Source organism: Gracilinanus agilis, chromosome 1 (genome assembly GCF_016433145.1).
Source record: "Gracilinanus agilis isolate LMUSP501 chromosome 1, AgileGrace, whole genome shotgun sequence".
Taxonomy (NCBI): Eukaryota; Metazoa; Chordata; class Mammalia; order Didelphimorphia; family Didelphidae; genus Gracilinanus; species Gracilinanus agilis.
The window spans coordinates 136,144,570-136,165,469 of NC_058130.1; the positions used below are offsets into that span (position 1 = coordinate 136,144,570).

At 36.5% G+C, this 20,900-nt stretch overlaps 1 protein-coding gene across 1 annotated transcript in view; it reads left to right on the plus strand.

Moving 5' to 3' along the window:
• Positions 1-20,900, plus strand: part of UNKL (unk like zinc finger) — a 132,982-nt gene that overhangs the window by 29,570 nt on the left and 82,512 nt on the right. The window contains exons 3-5 of the mRNA XM_044657478.1: positions 3,812-3,988; positions 4,511-4,644; positions 15,949-16,084. Coding sequence (XP_044513413.1) covers positions 3,812-3,988; positions 4,511-4,644; positions 15,949-16,084 — 447 coding nt within the window. The remainder of the gene's footprint in view (positions 1-3,811; positions 3,989-4,510; positions 4,645-15,948; positions 16,085-20,900) is intronic.

A 20,900-nucleotide genomic window follows, 5' to 3' on the forward strand; every position in this document is an offset into this window, starting at 1 on the left:
GCTTCTGTGGTATTCTTGAATAGAAGCCATATATTCTGTGTTTTTATCTTGCTTTTGGGGTTTCATATACAACACATCATAATACTTAATGTAAATAATAACTGAGATAAAAATCTGGGACTAAAAATATTAGGGAAAAAGGGATTGAATATTATTAAAAGCTTTAATGCAAGATATCTTTTAAATAATAAGCATTCTCACTGTATTTAGAATATTGTTCATTTTACATAGCTTTGCTCATATAGAGTACAAGAATAGCTCCATGAACCAAAGTGAGGTATATCTTTACCTGTCAAATTGTAGGAGCATAGTTTAGACAAGAGACCCTACAGATCCATCTAGTTCAGCCCCTTGTCTTTTAGATAAAGAAACAGAGACTAGAGAGGTGAGGTAACTTACTCAGGACCATACAACTAGTTAAGTGTCTAAGGAAGAACTTGAACCCAATTCTTCTATAGTTAAGCCTAGTACCCCCCAAAAAATAGCATAGAAAAAATTCAGAGTATTTCAATTCACTTATCACTGACCTAGGACTTCATGATTATTCCAGATAAATGGGGGGAATGCTACTAACACTAACTGATAACTTTAGGAAATAACATTGAGTGGAAATTGTAGTCAGAGAACAGTCACTATAAAACAGCAATCCTGGGATCTTTTAAAAGTAACTGAGTGTCCTGCTCTGTCAGAATTCCTATAATAGTTCCTTTTCTGTCTGTTCTAAACTTTTTGTTGATGCAAAATTTTTTCTTAGCCATTTTTAGTAAAATGCTTTTGTGAAGAAGCTTTACTTTGTGGGGTAATTTTTAAAATCAGCCACTTATGCTATGTTTATTTGGGCCAAATAATTTATAAATAGAGCCCTTCTTTGCTGGCATGAGATTGTCTGCTCTGACTTTTTTAAGTAGCAGATTTGTTGTGCCTTCACAATCGGTCAACTTTTGAAGTCTAATGAGATGATACTTGGGAAAAAAAGATAGAATGGTGTAAAGGTAAATATAGTTAAATACTTTGTGTGAAGATCACCAGGAATTGATTACACAATTTCCAAATTAAAGACCCAAGTCTAGATGACTTTTATGGTAGTTTATTTACAAATAGGAAGAGAGAGAGAGAGAGAGAGAGAGAGAGAGTGAGTGTGAGTGAGAGTGAGAGAGTGAGTTTGTGTGTGACTCTGGGGCCTGGTCCAAAGGCAGGGCTTCAAAGGCCCCAGCAAAGGGTGGCACAGAGGTTAATTAATCAAGGCTTCTAGCCACGAGGCCTCTTCCAAGGCAGGATGCCTCTTAAGAGTCACTAGCCTCCAGAAAAGTCAAGGAAAGGGAGTCAGTCTTTCACTCACCCATATGACAATCCAAAAGGAAGCAGTCTGAGGTCTCAAACCCTAGTTTCTCCAAGCCAAGTTCAAAGGGCAAAATCCCCTTCACAGGAAGTTGCTATCATATTTAAAAGATAGTTTTTTGTGTCACTTCCTGTGTCCACCCTCCAGTTCTACGTGGATAAATGGTAGCTTAAACCTTGCTTTGGACTACTGCCCAGAGGCAGTCAGTTGTTTTTGATTTGTCACTCACTAGCACATGTGGGTCATATACCTTCTCCCTAGCCACAATTGAAAGTGGGGTGGGTGTTTATATTCCTGATGGCTAAAGTCTAAAGAATAAATAGGGGAGGGCTAATTCCATCTTCACAGTCTTCTAACTACAATAGTTAGATTTGTAAAATTTTACTTTTCCATTGAAGTCATATCTTCAGAATCAAATTGGCAGTCTTAACATCCCTGGCCTTTTTTTGGTACTTGTTTTCTTCCCTTTTCTGATTTCTAGTTCTCTGTTATTTTCCATCCTATCTCTGTGTTCTTTTAAATCTTGTTCCCTGACTGTCTTTCAATAAATTACTTATTTTTTGTTCTCCTTCCCAATCTAACAGCATCATAAAACATGGATTAAGTTTATCTTTATATAGATGGCTCCCAAGTCTAAATATGTATTCCCTAATCTTATTTCCTGAATTCTAACCTCATTCACACATTCTAGCTTTGTCCTGGATATATATCTATCTAAATATATATGGATATATATGTATATAAATGGATATATATCTATATAAATGTATATGGAGATATCTATCTAAAGGATGACCTTTAGGCATCTTAAAGGTCAGCATGTACAAAATAAAAACTCATATTGCCCTGAAAACCCCCCTTCTTCTAAAGGGTTCCATTGCTAATGACAATGTTAGCATCTTTCTAGCCACCCAAATTCTCAATAGCTGAGTCATCCATGACTTTCCTATCTAATCACTTGCCAAGTTGTCTTAAAAGTGCTTTCACAAGGTCTCTCATCCTTCCCTTTCACTCTATTCACATAGCTTCTCCCCAAGTTTAGGCCCTTATTACCTCTCACCTGTACTGTTATTTTTTGCTAATTTGTCTCTCTTTCTCCTACCTGCCATCCTTACTGACTTCTCATTGCCCCCAGGATAAAATAAAATCCTCAATGTGACATTTAATGCCTTCCATAATTTATATCTAACCAACCTTTCCAGCGGTATTTCATAAAATTTTTCTTTAAGACATTCACCATCATAGTCACACTGACCATCTGGCTATTTCTAATACATTGTATTCTGCCTTCTACCTCCCATGTTTCTGTTCAAGTACCCTTATTTTCCATCCCTTCTTAGTTCAGCTTTGTGGGATCCCAAAGTTCCTTAAAAGCATGGTTTGACTCCAAGTCAGCCAATTAATATAGTAAACTCTCACTCCTTAATTTTTTTTTTAAACACTTATCTGAGAAGCATTTGCCTAGGGTCACACAACTAGAAAATGTTTGAGCTGAGAGTCAAACCCTGTTCTTCCTAACTCCAGGCTTGGCATTCTATCCACTATGTTCCCCTAGCTACCCCTACTTTCATTCCTTGAAATGACTTTGTATACATTTTGTCTTTTGTTTTTACAAACTTGTGTAAATGTATCACCTCAGTATAAATTGCTTAAGAGCAAACTCTTTTTCTTGGTATCTCTGGTTCCTGGCATTATAATACCTTAAACATTGTAGGAGCTTAGTAAATGTCTTTTGAGCCAAGTCATAAATTTTAATATATTTTTTAAAAATATGAACTCTTTTAAAAATGTAATCTAGCTTTTTCCATTCAAAATTGCCCCATATTTTTAACCTAATGTGCCTGAAAACTTCATATTTTTAACTTGGGAGAAACTCTTATTTGAGGGAAAGATTGGTTTGAAATCTTTCAGGGCAGATGTCCAGTTAGAGTGCACTTGTGCCCATTGTACAGATTCCATTTAGCCTATTTTAAAGATACTCACGAGGCACTTTTTGATCTCATTGAAGTTAATCACTCTATTTGGTGTTAGTCTGAGTGAGAGATTTTTCTCTTTGGCCTGGGAAGACGAATTATACTATTTCGTATAAATCTATATAGTAGTAATATTTTTAAAAAATTTTTCATTAACCATTATTCTTTGAATGCTAATACTTTTAAATTAAATGATTTCATTTGACTAGATTTCTGATGGATAAAAGGAGGTTATTTTAGAGATTATTTTAATATTATCTAACTTTTATCAGTGATTTGTTTGTAATTTGTTAGATAATTTTACATTGAGCTAAGCAATCACATAACTGCTCTGATTATCCAGAGTACCTATCCATTGATGTTAGAATTCCTTTTCAGCATCCATGATAAGAAAATTGGAGTTTAACTAAGGAGCAGATATGTAAATGAAGCCAAATTGAAACTAATAGTTGTTATAAAATTTTTAAGAATTGGATATAATTTTTTTCCTATTTTACAGATGCCCTTATTTACATCGGACAACTGGGGACACTGAAAGAAAGTATCATCTCAGATATTACAAGACTGGTACATGTATACATGAAACAGATGCTCGTGGCCATTGTGTGAAGAATGGACTCCATTGTGCCTTTGCTCATGGCCCTCTTGATCTTAGACCACCAGTTTATGATATAAGGTGAATTAATCTTTTTTCAACTGAATATCATAACCATACTCCTTATTTGTGTAACTCTTCTATAATGGTTTCTATAGTAAAGACAGTTTAGACATCACTTTTTTTGATGATCATTTGCCTAAATAAATAGTAAAATTTTTGAGCATTGCATTTTTTACAGAATATTACAGTTTGTGTAATTATGTTCTAATACTTGTTGAATTAACTGCAGGGAGCTGACCAAGTGTATTCAATTGTGAGATAATGTCCCTAATTCATAATGCATTGTGGTACTTATTTAGGATAAAATCTTCATAAAGCTTCTGGGAGTCAGGTCGTATGTAAGATTACAGAATTGTTGGGGGTTTCCTTGGCATGATGGCTGCCAGTGACTTAACTATCTAGAACCCAGTAGGTAGCAGTGACTCTTAGGGCTCCAAAGAGTGACATAACAAAATGAATTAAACAGTTTATTTAAAGAACATCATTTAAAAAGACACTAAAGATTTAATATCTGTAAACTGAATTATTGTTTGGTTTTAGGGAACTTCAGGCACAAGAAGCCTTACAAAATGGTCAGCTTGGCAGTGGTGACAGCATTCCTGATTTGCAACCTGGAGTCTTAGCTAGCCAGGCAATGATAGAAAAAATCCTTGGAGAAGATCCCAGATGGCAAGGTAATGTTCTGTCATTCAGTATCCTCTTACCTGTTGCTGCATCTGGCCTTGTCTTGGTTTTGTTGAGGTTTAATCATAGAGATGAAATGAAATTCACAATGCCATCCCCAGAATAAACTCTTCTTGTATTTTGTAAGTATATTTGCACTAACGCGATGTTATCTTTTTAGACCATTTGGGGTTTTCTAGAATTAAAGGGAAGTTTTTATACCCTTAATATTATTAATAATCTTTGTTTTCATCTGTGTGGTACTCCTTCCATGATACTGTTGTCTCTGTTTTGCTCTGAGTTTTCCATATGGCTGTATTTACAGGGCATGCTGGTGGAGGCCACCTTGTTTTCTTTTTAACTTGATGGTATTAGTGTACTGCTCTGCTTTACTGTCAATTCCATCTTTCTTGATATTACTGGCCCTTATCTTTTTCTAGTCATACATGTTCCCAATGATGTCTTTTACTCCAGTTCTTAAATGTAGTTCTTGGTAACGATGTGTCACAAACTTGCTTGCATCTATCATGTAATTTTAGTATTGCTCTTAGAGTGGAATTATAATCTTAATATTTTTGAGATCTTTGTATCCTGTGATTTGCAATATTAATATTAAGAAGGAAGATTTTTTTGTGTTAAGCAGTTCGGGATCATTTAAAGGGCCTCATGTTTTCCCACTAACTGTTGTTGTCAGGTACAGCTAGAGAAAATTCTGTAAAGTCCTACTACTTCTATTAAAAGATCCAAAATATTCCATACAGTATAGTTTTTTTTTTAAATTTTTTTAAACCCTTAACTTCTGTGTATTGGTTCCTTGGTGGAAGAGTGGTAAGGGTGGGCAATGGGGGTCAAGTGACTTGCCCAGGGTCACACAGCTAGGAAGTGTTTGAGGCCGGCTTTGAACCTAGGACCTCCTGTCTCTAGGCCAGACTCTCAATCCACTGAGCTACCCAGCTGCCCCCAGTATAGTTTTTGAAAAGTAATTTTCCCTAATACAGGCAACCTCATGTGGATCAGTAAGTGAGTGCCATTTATTATTGTTGAATCTGGAGAATCACTGAAACCATTTCCTGCTTTTTATTTAGCTCTGTGTCTTGCCATGTTCAAAATATTCCCCAAACTTCACCTGCTATAAACAACCTAATTCTTCTAAATTGGATCAGATAAAGAAAAGACACTCATTTCTAAATCATCAATGTCCAATAATTTATACTTTCTGCAGTCCATATCCCTTTCAAAACTAGAGAAAGTAATAGACAGAGATGATGTACTTTTGTGGGACAAAAATTTTATCTGATAGCAAAAATATTGTACATAAATAGTAACCCATCTGTTGGTTATATTGCACTGTTAGAGTGTAAGAGACAGTTGTTTTAGTGTTACAGAGTTGTGTAAGGAAGGATTTTTGGCTTTGATTTTTTTTTTTTTTGCTTAAATTAAAAGAACATTCTCTTTAAGACAGGTTCTATTAAGACATGTTGCATTATTTGGCATTGTCTTGAAATATGCCACTTTGAATTATTGCCTCTGTGCTTCAGTTCTGCATTTAGTGAAATTATGTTTAATATTTTTCAGTCAATGTGCTTCGCACTATGTTAAGTATTAGAGATACAAAGAAAGTAACAGATAGACCCTACTCTGGAGGAACTTACAATCTAGTGAGATAGCATATAAACAATTATGTTCAACAAGCTTTAAGCAAGATACATTGGAAATAATCAGTAGAGGGAAGGCACTAGAATTAAGAGAGATTAGAGGGGCAGCTGGGTAGCTCAGTGGATTGAGAGTCAGGCCTAGAGATGGGAGGTCCTAGGTTCAAATGTGGCCTCAGACACTTCCCAGCTATGTGACCCTGGGCAAATCACTTGACCCCCATTGCCCACCCTTACCACTCTTCTGCCTGGGGGCCAATACACAGAAGTTAAAGGTTTAAAAGAGAGATAAAAGAGAGAGAGAGAGAGAGAGAGAGAGAGAGAGAGAGAGAGAGATTAGAAAAGGCTTTTTGTAGAAGATGGAATTTTAGCTGGAACTTTAAGGAAGTCAGAGGGCATGTTCATTCCAAGCATGGGGGACAGCCAGGGAAAAATGTGTAGCATTGGGAGATGGAGTGTCTCGTCTCATTCAAGGAACAGCAACAGAGATTAATATCACTGAATCACAGAAATATGTGGGAGTGGGACGGGTCATAAAGGATAAAAAAGACTAGAAAAGTGAAGGGAGGGGAGAGTCAGATTAATAAGGGCTTTAAAAGCCAAACAAGATTTTATATTTGATCTTGGAGGTGTTAGGGATCCACTGGAGTTTATTGAATGGGGAGGGTGATATCAGACTTATATTGGGGAAGATCATTTTGATACCTGAATGGAGGATGGCCTGGAGTGAGGAAAGGCATAGAGAAGCAAACCAACCAGCAGATTATTACAAAATTCAAATGTGATTTTCTTAGGGCCTACCCCTAAATGTTGGTGGCTGTGTCAGAGGATTGAAAGAATGAATATGGAAGAGATATTACAAAGATAGAATTGGCAGGATTTGGTAACAGATTGGATATGGAGAGCAAAAGAGAGGAATTGAAGGTGACACCTAAGTTTTGAGCTTGAGTGACCTAAGAGGATGATCGTGCCTCCAAAAGTAAGGGGGTAGTTTAGAAGGAGGGAAGATTTGGGGGGAAAGCTAATGGAGTTCCATTTTTTTTTTGAAACCTTTACCTTCTGTCTTAGAATCAATACTGTGTATTGGTTCCAAGGCAGAAGAGTGATAAGGGCTAGGCAGTGGGGATTAAATGACTTGCCCAGGGTCACATAGCTAAGAAGTGTCTTGAGGCCAGATTTGAACCTAGGACCTCCCATCTCTAGGCCTGGCTTTCAATCCATTGAGCCCACCCAGCTGCCCCCAATGAGTTCCATTTCGATCTACTAATTGTCTGGCAGAAACTGACATGACTGTGAAATTTGAAAGAGAAATAAACCATCTACTTGGGAAAAAAATCTATAGGATGTCTAGTTTGAGATACTCAGTAGGCAGTTGGAGATGGGAAACTGAAATTCTGCAGAGAGATTGGGACTGGATAGGTAGATTTGAGAATCATTAGTATAAAGATGACAATTGAATCCAGGGTAGTTGAGGGGCTCACCAGGTGTAGTAGTAGAGAAAGGGATAAAGGAAGGCAGACCAGAATAGAGAGCCCTGTGGGACATCACCAGATAGTTGGCATGACTTGAATGAAGATCCTGCAAAGAAGACTGAAAAGAAGCAGTTGGTTAGGTAAGAAGAGAACTAGGAGAGAGTCATGTTATGAATGCTTAGAGAGAAGAAAAAATCAAGAAAAAGAGTGTGATTGACAGTATCAGAACCTGTAGAGAGGTTAAGAAAGATGGAGATTGAGAAAAAGCCATTGATCTGACAATTAAAGTATGATTAGTAACTGGAGAGAGCTGTTTCAGTCGATAAGGTTGAAAGAGCCAGATTGTAGAGAGCTAAGAGACTGAGAAGAAAGGAAGTGGAAGTGCCTATTGTAGTTGGCCTTCCCAAGGACTTTAGCTACAAAAGGAAGAAGTATGAGACAGTAGCTAGTGGGGAATAAATTGAGGGTTTTTTGAGGCTCAGGAAGATTATGGCATGTTTGTAAGCAGTAGGGAAGTAGTCAGTAGAGAAGAAGAGACTGAAGATAAGTGAGAGAATGGGGATGATAAAGGACTATCTCCTGGATGCAACATTACTTGTTCACATAGAAAGGTTTACCTTGACTTCGAGAAGGGTTACCTATCCATGATAGACAAGGGTGAAGGAGGAGATACTGGGAGAAGACATCTGGGCAATATGAGTTGAGGAGATTGAAGAGAAGAAGCTCTTGCCAACTTACCTTGATTGGAAAAAAACCAAAACAACAAAATAGGAGGCAAGAGACTCAGAGAGCCTTGAAAGGCTTGAGGAGGGATGAACTAGTTTGAAAGAACTTGCTCTTGTGAGTGGTTTAGGGTTTCAAGGCAGAGGTGGAATGACAGTAGATTTTGATCAGAAAAGAGAATTTCAGAGATCATGGAAATGGAACATTTGTAGATTATGGCAAGATCAAAGTTATGGCCTTTTTTGTGTTTGAGTGGAGTAGGGTAGAGGAGGTCATAGGAAATGAGTAAATTGAGGAACTGTGAGGTTATGGTGCTTGGGGGGGGGGGGGAGGTATCACTATGTGTTTTAAAATCCCTTGGTTTGAAGTCAGAAATTGTAGAGAAAGGCTGTGAGCCAGGCACTGAACTCATTGAGGAAAGTTTACTTTGTATTAATGTTACTAGTCTACCTTGGACCACAGTCTCCTCCAAGGAGATGCCTCAATAGTATCCAATGATCTTGTCTGATTTTAGTACTGTCTCACTAAAAAGCTTTGTATAAGATAAAATAGAGACCTTTGCTTGTTATTTAAGGCCCTCTACAGCTTCACTTCAATCTTATTGAAGCAATCTTTTCAATGTCATTTCATTCAGCCTTTCTTCAGGCATTTTATATTATAGCCAAGCTGGACTGCTAGTTACTCTTTGATTTCATCCTTCTCTCTCATATCTCCTACTTCTAAGTAGTCTAACAATAGTGCCTGCTATGTACTTCTTTCCGCCTTTTGAAATTCTTCTCTTTCTTTAAGAACTAACTGAGGGGGCAGCTGGGTAGCTCAGTGGATTGAGAGTCAGGCCTAGAGAGGGAGGTCCTAGGTTCAAATCTGGCCTCAGACACTTCCCAGCTGTGTGACTCTGGGCAAGTCACTTGACCCCCCCATTACCTACCCTTACCATTCTTCCACCTAGGATCCCAATACACAGAAGTTAAAGGATTAAAAAAAATTTATTAAAAAAAAAAGAACTAACTGAGATGTCACCTTTTCCATGAAGTCTTCTTATCTTGATTTTTTCACTTTTTCCTGCAGATCATGAAGTGGAATCTTCCTCTGCAACTCTTTTATGTTACTTTGACCATCTTTTGTCTTTTATACAATCTTCTTTAGATTGTACCTTATTTCTGTACATGTCTTTTTCCTTTTCTTCTCTCATGATAAGGTAGTTTGGTGTAGAACAGTGACTGACCTTGACTTGAGTTTGAATCTTTAGTGAAATACTTGCTAGCTGTGTGACCCTGGCCAAATCACTTAATCTTTTTGAGCCTTTTCTTCATTTGGAAAAGTATAATACTATATATTTCACAGGGTTGTTGTGAGGGTTAAATGAGTTAATGGACATCAAGTGCTTTTTATAAGCTTTCAAGTAATGAATAATGAATATGAATGAATGAATGGAAAAAGTATTAAGTGCTTGCTATATGCAAGCATTAAATATAAATACTACAAAAGCAAAGATTGTCTCTCCCTTCCAGGAGCTTACATTATAATGGAGAAACTGCTTAGGAGATTGGTAGCTACTCCAGAGTGGTCTGGAGAGGATAGTAGATTGACACACTTTGTCTAGGGGCAAGATTTAATTTGATCTCAGTTTTAGAAATAGGGATTAAGGGGAGTGGGTTAAGGTGCTATAAAGGAGAGAGTGAAGAGAGGCATACCTAGGATTTTCCTAAAATACTGTTATAGATTTAACAGTCACCTAATAGAAGAGTGGAGGGGCCAGCGTGGAAGCTCCTTTAGAGAAAGATTGTTGGTAGAATGGTGTGGAGGGTGGTGACAAGAGAGGAAGAATGCCAGCTAGGATTATTATTATTATTAACACCATTGTCATTGTCATGTAACTCCTTTAGAAAGAGACCTTTAGGGACTTTTTTTTTTTAAATTTCCCAGTACCCAGTCCTCTTCTTCTTCCTCCTCCTCCTATTATACTTTATTTTTTGCAGAGTATTTTACCTTGATCATCACAACAACCTTGTCATGTAGGTGCTTTTATTATCTCCATTTTACAGATGAGGAAACTGAGGCTGAGAGAGGTTAAGTGACTTGCCTACAGTTAGACAGATAATGATTGTCTGAGGTAGGATTTGAATTCAGATCTTCTGAATTTTTTATCTACCTCTACTTCTTTTCTGAAATTCAACACCCCATCCACTGCAGTTGGTAGCTGCCTAACACATCAAAAATGTTTCCATTGAATTAACATGAATTCCTCATATTTAAATACATTTGAATATCAACTCCATCACCACAAGTCTTGCCTAGATGCTTTATCATGATTTGGGAATTACCCTGGATTCTTGAATGCCAATTCCAATAGAATATAACCTCTTATAAATACTGTCATGAAAAAATAAATAATTACTGTCATGTTGGAAAGGCTTTGAGTATAGGCCCAGGAACAGATTTAATGTCTATCATTTGTTGATATTTCTAAATTTGGAGAGGTTTATCATGAATATGTTTGCTGCCAGTATTTTCTTTTTCTCTCTTTTTTTTAAATTTTTATTTTTTAGAAAAATTTTCCATGGTTACATGATTCATATTCTTATTTTCCTCTTTATCCTCCTCAACCCCCCTCCCCCCCAATAGCCAACACGCATTTCCATTGGTTTTAACATGTGTCATCGATCAAGACCTATTTCCATACTATTGATAGTTGCATTGGTGTGGTTGTTTTGAGTCTACATCCCCAATCACATCCACATCAACCCAGGTGTTCAAGCAGTTGTTTTTCCTTTTTGTTTCTACTCCCTGTAGATCTTCCTCTGAAAGTCGGTAGCGTTCTCTTCCATAAATCCCTCAGAATTGTCCTGGGTCATTGCCTGCCAGTATTTTCTTAGCAATGGTAGCTTATGAAGGCAGTTTCCTGATGTATAGAGGAGTTGTCATCTTCTTTGGTAGAAATATAATACTCATCCTGAAAGGAATCATGACAAGCTGAATACCAAAAAAATTTTTTTAATTGAATATTATTCCACATTTTCATTTTGCTTGTTTTACTCATATTCGCATTATTTCTCTTTATGAGGCAGTTTACTTTAGCAAAAAGAATATTGGGTTTGGGGATAGGACCTGCATTTCGATCTTGGCTCCCTTTTATTAACTGGATTACCTTGAGCTAGTTGCTTGATTGCTGAGTCTTGATTTCCTTATTAAAGGCTTGCATTGCTTCTCTACCCACATTGTAAGGCAATTTTATTCATACTACTCTTTCTTGTGAGAAGAAAATGAGATGACAATACTTTGTGGCCATAAAGCAATATGTAAATGTTAGTTATTTTTAAGATAATGAGTTATTTTCAGCAAAACATATAAAAAACAAAAAGTAATCATCAAAATCTTTAAGCTCGTAATAAAAGTGTTCATTAAGAATTATTGCACGTATATCCACATGCTTCTCATATCTTTTTGTTTAGAATTGTGATTTCATTGGTGTAGTGAATTACCTGTGAGGAATCTCCCTTTACCAATAAAATCAGTCATTTTACAACTTAATATCTTCGAATCCCTTTTTCCTTCTCTTTCTTCTCTCTCATTTACCACTCATTAAAAGACATAAACGCTATCTTCTTTTTAGGTAGTATTAATGTTGATGGATTTAACTTTGTTTCATTGCTGTTAAATTCTGTCTTCAGTAATTGTAGTTAGTGTGCTCATACTTCTTTTGGTTCTGCTCATAATGGGATTTTTCATATTTTAATTTCTTTTATTTACCCTTTCTTGTGGCACAATCATCATTTAATTACATTTTAATTTTTTCATTCTGGACCTGTGATTTAATTGATGTGGGAAGATTCTAGTGTGGGGAACTGCCTTCCTTAAACTTCTCCCTACTGACATTGATGTAGGTATACATATCCAGCTCTTCTGTAGTGTAGAGAGTTGCCTCAGGCCACCAGGAGATTCACTGACTTGCTCACAGGTTGCATGATAGCTCTTGAACACAGGTCTTTCTGATTCTAAAGTAGAGATTCCTTCTTTCTACCACACCACACCACACCACACCTCCTCTGTCTTTGACCTTTCTAGTCCATCTGATCATGGTACTCTGGTTCAAAAATTCCATTGCGTTCCTATTTTCTCTGAGATTAAAAAAACAAGACAACTCTGTTTAGCATCTTGAGAAAAAAATTAAAGAATATGAGATGTAGAAAAGAATTCTAGTTCATCCTATTCACAAAAAGAAAATGTCATGATTATCTGCTTGGCAAGTGGTTGTTTATCCTCTGTTTTAATTTCCCCAAGAAGAAGAAGAAACCTACTACATCTTTCAGGCAGCTTCATTCTATTTTGCACAGCTTTAATTGTTAGGGACTTTCCCCTCCTGATGTCAAGCCTAGATTTGTCTCTTTGTGGCTTCTACCCATTGCTTATGTTTTGGCCCCCTGAGACTAGACAGAACAAGTTTAATTTCTCCTCTACATGGCAGTCTTTAGATACTTGAAGACAACTGTCATGAATCTTCCCTGAGTCTTCTTTTTTCCCCAGCTAAACATACCTAATTCTTTAAACCATTTCTTATAATCAGGTTCCTCTATCATTCTTTGTCCTTCTTGAAATACTTTCCAGCTTATCAATATCGTTAAAAATTTTTTTGTTTTTTTAAAATCCTTATTTTCTGTCTTAATAACAACTCTTAAGATAGGCAAGGGCTAGGCAAATGGGGTTAAGTGACTTCCCAAGGGTCACATAGCTAGCAAGTATCTGAGGCACTTTAGACCTGGCACGCTATCTATTGTGTTATCTAGCTAATCCTATCAATATCCTTCTTAAACTCTGTAGCCCAGAACTAAAGAATTAAAGCACATTGTGTGACTGTACTTGTATTCTACTAACCCCCCAGATCTTTTTTAGAACTATTGCCTAATCTTGCCTTTGCCATCTTATAAAGTCAATTTTTTTTTTTTTTGGTAACCAAGTGCAAGATGTTACATTTTTCCATATTGAATTTCATCTTATTAGATAATAACCTGGTGTTCTGTCCTGTCAAGATTCTTTTGGTTACTGCTTGTCATCCAGAGTGTTAATTATCTGTTAGCTTTCTGTCGTTTTAAAAAATTTATGAGCATGCTATCTGTTTCTTTAAGTCAGTTGATAAAAAAAGTTAAATAGTACAGGGGTATGTATAGATCCCTGGAGTATTCTATTGTGGATACCTCTTGCTAGATTGAGATTCAACTGTAACAGCTATCTGAAGACATATAATAGTTCCAAATTCATCTAATTGTATTGTCTGATTTTTAACTCTAGCTTCTCTTTAAGGAATGTTTTTTGAAATATTTTGTTAAAATCTAGGTAAACTATATCCATAGTGTAGCTCTTATTTATTAGTTTAGTTAATCAAATGAAAAATGTAAATAAAATTAGAAGAGCTTGATTTATTCTTAATTAGGCCATCCTGGTTAAATCATTCCTTTCTCAGGGCATCCAGATGGTTTAGTGGATAGAATGCCAAGCCTAGAGTCAGTAGGACTTGGGTTTAAAACAAAATACTTTTCTAGATATAAACTAACCATCTCTTTAATGACCAGCCTGGAATTTTTAATTCAGTCTCACTGACCTATAGTTTTGTTTTTTTTAACCCTTAGCTTCTGTCTTAGAATCAATACAAATTAGAATCAAATTGGTTCCAAGACAGAAGAAGGGTAAAACTTAGGAAATGGGGGTTTAAATGACTTGTCTAGGGTTACATAGCTAGGAAGTGGCTGAGGCCAAATTAAATCCAGGACCTCCCCTCTCTAGGTCTGGCTCTCAAACCACTGAGTTACCTAGCTGCCTTTTAGCCTATAGTTTTTAAACTATTCTTTTCCCTAAAAAAAAAAAAAAAAAAAAAAGAAAAGAAAAGAAAAAAAGAAAAAGGGGGGGAGGGGTACATTTGGTCTTTTCCAAGTCTTTTGTAAAAGCACTACTTTTTCCCCTTACCTTCCCCCTCCCCCCCCCCCAAGTACACAAGGATGTGGTTCATCTGGGCCAAATGACTCAAGCTCTTTTACTATATTTTTTTACTTATATTGAGTATCAATCCTTTATTAGCCATTTTTTTCCCTGTCATTTCCAGGGTGTAAAAGTCATTATCTTTGGCAGAGAAATCAGGTAGTTATAATCTTCCCCCTACCTGCAAGCAAAGATTCTGCCCCCTTTTTTCCCCCTCCCAGTAAAGCTAAAAAAAAATACTTTTTTTAGCTTTCCTCTTCATCCCAAGCTCATTTTAAGCTTTATTAGCATTTCTGACACTATTTTTATAAGACATTGCCACACTTTTATATTAATTCTCAGTTACCTGAACTTACTTGCTTCAGTCTTCTGAACCTTTCTTTAAAAGTCCAACTTGTCTGGTGAATTCCCTGTGAGTTAACACCAATCTCTTCAGACAGATCCTGTTTTTCCTGCTCACTGGAATTTCTCTCTGTATGGCTTTAGAATTTTATTCTTGAACATCTCCTCTCCCATCTGGACTGACTTCCTCTGAAGTATTTTTTAATCTATGGATTCTATCTCTCTCTTTCCCCTGAACTCTTTGAAACTTGATTTTCTCAGCTATGCCTAAATTTTCTCTTCTCTATGACAAACTCTAGGTGGGGAGTTCAGAATTCCCAGTAATTTCTATCACAGCACCAATTCCTTTTTGTTAGTGAATGTAAAATCCAGCATAGAATTTCTCCTTGCTCTTTGTAGCTTTAAGTTTCTTGTAGCTAATTCTTTTCTCTCATTTAATCAGCATTTATTAAATTTACACATTTCACAGTATCTCACATAAGAACAATCACAAAAATATTTGTTTAATCAATGTTTTGTTTTTTAGATAGTTCCCCTTTTAAGTCCTTTTTTAGTTACTTAGATATTCTTCATGTCTTTTTATGTGGTTGCCGGACATCTTTTTCTTAATAAAATTGACATTGGCCTCAGTAGAGAATTTCATGTACTTGAATTTCAACTAAGAAAGACATTTAAAGCAATTTAAAGTATTCATTGCTTTATTTCCCACAGAGGTTTATTATATGCTACCTTTGCTTATTCTTCATAAGTTATCTTCCATTCCTTTCTTCCAATATCCTTCTGTGAATAGGGTATCCAGTCTCATCAAACATATATTATGACAACTTTTTAAAAAAATCAACGATATTCATAAAACATTGGGTATTTCATCATTTCTGAGACTGTTACTATCTGGCTAGCTAATAATAGAATGGAAGCTTCTTGATGGTAGGGTCTGTCTTTTTTTCTCTTTGTATCCACAGTGCTAGGCACATAAAATAGTAGATTTTTTGAACTGTAGGAGACATTACTAAAACTGTGTCCCAGAAAGTTTAATTAATTTTTATTAAGTGGCAAATTGAGTGACATGGGAGCTTTATAAATGCATTTGGAATTTTAAATGATTATTAATTAATCTGTTGCTGTTTGCAAATGAAGCATTTGTTTATTTTTTCAGATACCAATTTTGTCTTAGGTGGCTACAAGACTGAACAGTGTCCAAAGCCACCTCGCCTCTGTCGTCAGGGTTATGCTTGTCCACACTATCACAATAGTAGAGATCGCAGACGAAATCCCAGGAAATTTAAGTACAGGTGAGCTATTGAATACAATAGTATAACAAAAGAACTTGAATTTATAGGTAACCCTTCCTTCTAAAGAGCTTGGAGCACTCTTCTTTCCTTTCTTTCGTTTCCTTCATTTCTTTCGTTTCCTTCCTTTCCTTCCTTTCCTTCCTTTCCTTCCTTTCCTTTCCTTCCCTTCCTTCCCTTCCTTTCCTTTCTTTTTTAAAAAACCCTTACCTTCTGTCTTAGAATAGATACTAATCATTCCAATGCAGAAGAGCAGTAAGGGCCAGGCAGTGGGGATTAAGTGACTTGCCCAGGGTCATGTAGGTAGAAGCACTTTCAAATATACTATTTTTTTCAGAGATATTTTTAAACAGACAGCTCTTGCTTTACATAAATTTGCATGATGCAAATTTGACATCACAATGAAGAATTCTGAAAGAAATCTGCATTCCAAAAATACTCTATATTTGCTTTATAGTACTGTGTTTCCTCTCTCTCCCCCCTCCCTCCCACCTTATGCCCCTCTCCCCCTCTAGTAGAGGAGACCTTTGCCCCATTTACCCACCCTGATGTTACTATCATCATGCCTATCCTAGCTCTCCTGTGTGTTGCCTGTCCTCTTTTATTTCTGTCTGTGGCTGACCTCAGTGCCACTGAGTGTCCTAGGCCCCAAGGTGTCCTTGAGTCATGTGTTGGCCCCTCTCTCCATGGGCATCCCAAGCCCCCTTACTGCCTTCCTTCCCCAAATTTGCTGAACAGGTTATAAATTGAGAACTGTCTGTATTATAAAAATTTTGTAAATTGAGAACTGTCTGTGTTATAAAAAAAGATTATGGCAACATGTATTTTGTTCTTATTTAGCTGTCCCCATCTTCTATGTCTCTGTTCAAATTTCCTATAATTTCCCTTTAGAATTATCTTATTGATCTCCTTAATAATTCATAGTTGTCATACCTACCTAGTACTTTTTTTGCATTATAGTAGACTTTTGAGCAATATTTGTTGGTATTACTATTTCTCTTTAAACATTCCTCATTGTAATTTGACTTATGGTTCCTTAATTTTTGGTGCTGTGGTCACAGAACCACTGGATGTGTGATTTTCTTGTTTTAAGAGGAACCCTTATGAAGAAATTCTATGAACACCTGCTTTGCAACTTCTATTTATTAATTCAACAACTATTTACATGCTCTCTGAGTGCCTATGTAAGTACTGAGAATTAAAAGGCCTTTCAAGGAACTTGGATTCTTTTGAGAATAGCACATGCACAGATAAGTAAAATTGATATGTAAAAAAACATACAAACTATTTTTCAGTGAGGGTGAATTGGAGAAGAGAGGTAAGAATACTTTTTCCTGGGGAATTGGACAAAGCCAAGTCCTTCAAGAGAAGTACATGGTAGTAGAGATAAGCCTTGGAGGGGTTAAGAACTCCAAGAGGAGGAATTAAGAAAAGAGTGTGTTCAAGGCATGAGGGGACATGTCACCTGTACAAAGATGAAGATAGGGCAGTGAAAGATTGTGGCTCCCAGCAAGTAGCCAGTCTGGGAGTGATGTGGGGTATGTGAAATCAAGTTGGATGGGTAGTTGGAGTTTCATTGTGAAGGACTTTCACTGTTAAAAGAGAATTTTACATTTTCTCCAATAGGCAATAGGGAGTGACATGTTAAGACCTGATATTTAGTATATTAGTTTGGCAGCTATGTAAAGAATGGGAGAGTAGAAAGACTGAAGGCAGGGAAACCAATTAGGAGGCTATTGTAATAATCCAAGTGAGAAGGTCTGAAAGATTTGTATCATCTACCACAGAGGGATTTGTATCATCTAGCACATGCATCCTGAATGAAGGTATCCAAATAATTTGAAATTTTAATGTATGGAGAAATACATCATCAAAGCCCAATTGTTCTTCCATTATAATTTGCAGCAAGCCCATAAAGTTAATAATAAAAAAAGATCATGTTGGATTCCAAGTTTCTTATACTGATTTATGAATTTAGTTCTTCTTTTAGTGTACAACAAATCTTGGAAATGGGCAATCTTTCTCTCTCATTGTTCTTCTTGCCTAATTTTTAAGGCTAGAGACAATTGAAAAAAATTTTTTTGCTAAAATCTTACTCGTCATAAACAGTTCATTTTATAAGTTTCTTGCTCCTTTATCTGTTTTACTCCTGATTTATTTTATGCAGTAATTAATTTCCTTTTTCACTGACATGTACAGATAAGAAAAATAAACTAACAATTATATGATTGATATACTCTCAGAAACAAAGGAAAGAAAAATTAGAATATTATGAGCCAGTTTTGTCAAGGTCATATTGCTGTGAGAGAAACACACCCAAGTTTATGTAGCAGGGTCTCACCCCAAGAATGGGAGACTCAAACTCTGTTCAATCCAGAAGTAAGAAAATAATTTTATTTAAAGAAGAAACGGTTTATGGTGGGGTTAATCAGGTAGCCTTAGGGCTGATGGACAAGCCAAAGGGCTAGTAGAATAGTCTCTTTGGAGTTGACAATATGGAGTAGCAGCTCTGCTGTAGAGTGGCAACCTCCCCACGCTGTGGATCAGGATTGGCATATTTATTGAGATCTGGGAGCTTGTTATCTCCCATTCCAAATTCAGGTGGAGGTATGTTTTGAGGTTTGTTGTCATTGGGAATAAGAGGATGGACAAGATTGGGGGGCTCTTCTGGAATGCCAGAGTCCCTACTTTGCAGGTTCCACATTCCCCCATTGTCTACCTTGTCATCATTTATGAACTTGGGAGAGGTCTCACAGTGCTTCTAGATAGAAAACATGAGTGGGAGTGCAGGGTGTGGTACATTGGAAAACCACTATAGGCAATTAATCTCATCTTACAGTTCTAAGAACATTGAGTAAGTAATAAAACAGATTAGGCATGAAGCTGATGTCCAGTATAGAATATTATAGATCTAATACAGAGTGGGTAATTATCAGTCTGCAATTCATGCTTGACTAAAAGTTGAAACTACAGGTTTTGCAGTTGATATTTAACTATTGCCAACTAATGGGAAATGCAATATTTCAAAGTATGAGTCCTATTCCTATTACTACTCCTCACTGCCTTCTGTCAGCTTTCATCAGTATCTTAGCTTACAGTTTACTTTCCTCATTCTCCAGAAGTTTGATGATGGGAATGACAAGTAGCTCTTATTTGTTAAATTTTCAATGCAAACTTGATGGTTTTTGTCATTGAAATAGTGGCCCAGGGAAAAGAGTGCTAGACTTGAAGTCAGGAAGACCCAAGTTCAGCTCTTGCTACAGATACTTACTAATTTTGTGACCTTGGACAAGTTACTTTACTTCTCTGTGCCTTAGCATACTTTTCTGGAAAATGGGAATAATAATAGTATCTACTTCATAGGGTTGTTGTCAGGATCAAATGAAGTAACATTTATAGCTTTATTTTGTTATTTTTTATTTAATAACAAATTTCTACATAAGTTGTCTGAAGTTAAATGATCCAAATTATCTCCCTCTCTTCTTCGAACCTCCTCCCTTGTGGAGCTGGCAAGCATTTTAAGTTTATAAATGTATCACCATGTAAAGCATATGAAATAACATTTATAAAGCATTTTGCAAACTTTAAATTGCTATCTAAATGCTGTTCTTATCATCATCTTCATTATTTTCTCCCTCTGCCCTGAATATATATTCTTATTTTTCTTAGATTCAGATCTTGAGTCTAGCAATTTTTTTCCTCCTTGTTTTTTTCTGAGACCATGCATTTTCTTGGCAAGCTGGGTGAGAGTTCCCAGTTCATTAGAAGAGTAGATGTGGGGGTTGAGTGAGGATGGTACTACAGTTCTATAATGAAGTAGTCTGGGGATAATTTAGATGAGTTATAGGGGTTATTAGTATTGTCTTGTCCAGGTATTAGCAATGCCCATTTCTCTTTAACTTGTTTTTTCTGTTCATTACTGGATAGCAGCAGGAATTGAAGGGCACTCATAATTCTTACACACTGTTGGACTTCTTAGACCAATGATGGCAAATCTATGGCACACGTGCCAAAGATGGCATGAAGAACACTCTTTGTGAGCATATATGGCCTCCCCCCCTCCTTGTTACTAGAAAAGCAGAGGGACATGGGCAGAGCTGCTCTTCCCCCCCCCCCCCTTTGTCTGATGATATTTTTTTCACATCCCTACCCCTCTGCCCAGCAGCCCAATGGGAATGCTTCCTCCCTCTCCTGTGTGAGGTAAGGGGTGGGGCAGGGCACGGGGAGAGACACAGCACATGGTCCCTGGGCGGGGAGAACGGTACTCCATCTCTAAAATATTTGCTTTCATTATCCTAGACTATGTCTCTGTTTCCCCATAACTTTCTAGTATCAAGTCCAACTGCTATTCTTTCCTCTTATTTCTCTTATTTATTATCTCTTTTTTACAAGTCTTTAAATAGTACAAAAATAGATAATTGTCTTGGGTTGAAATGATTTCTGTGGTCTGGACCTTATCACATTCTACCTTGTACATATGCCATACTTATTTGTGCACTTGTTATATTCTCTATTAGTAGATTGTATAAGAGCTATCATTTTTCATCTTTGATTTCTCAGAAATTGTGTCTTCATAAGTATGTGTTTAATACGTGTTTGTTGAGTTATTAAGGGACCTGTCTAAAGTCATATTGACAGTGGGGAAGCAATAATTAAAACTTTTTAAAAGTCTCCTTACTTTACGTGTGGTAATTATTCCTTAAACTCTTTGCTAGTGCCTTTAAGCTACTTCTTATCTCTCAATCCCCCTTTTAATGGAACATATGTTGGCATGTTAATTTTATTCAGAGAAATTCAAATGATATATTTTAGCTGACTA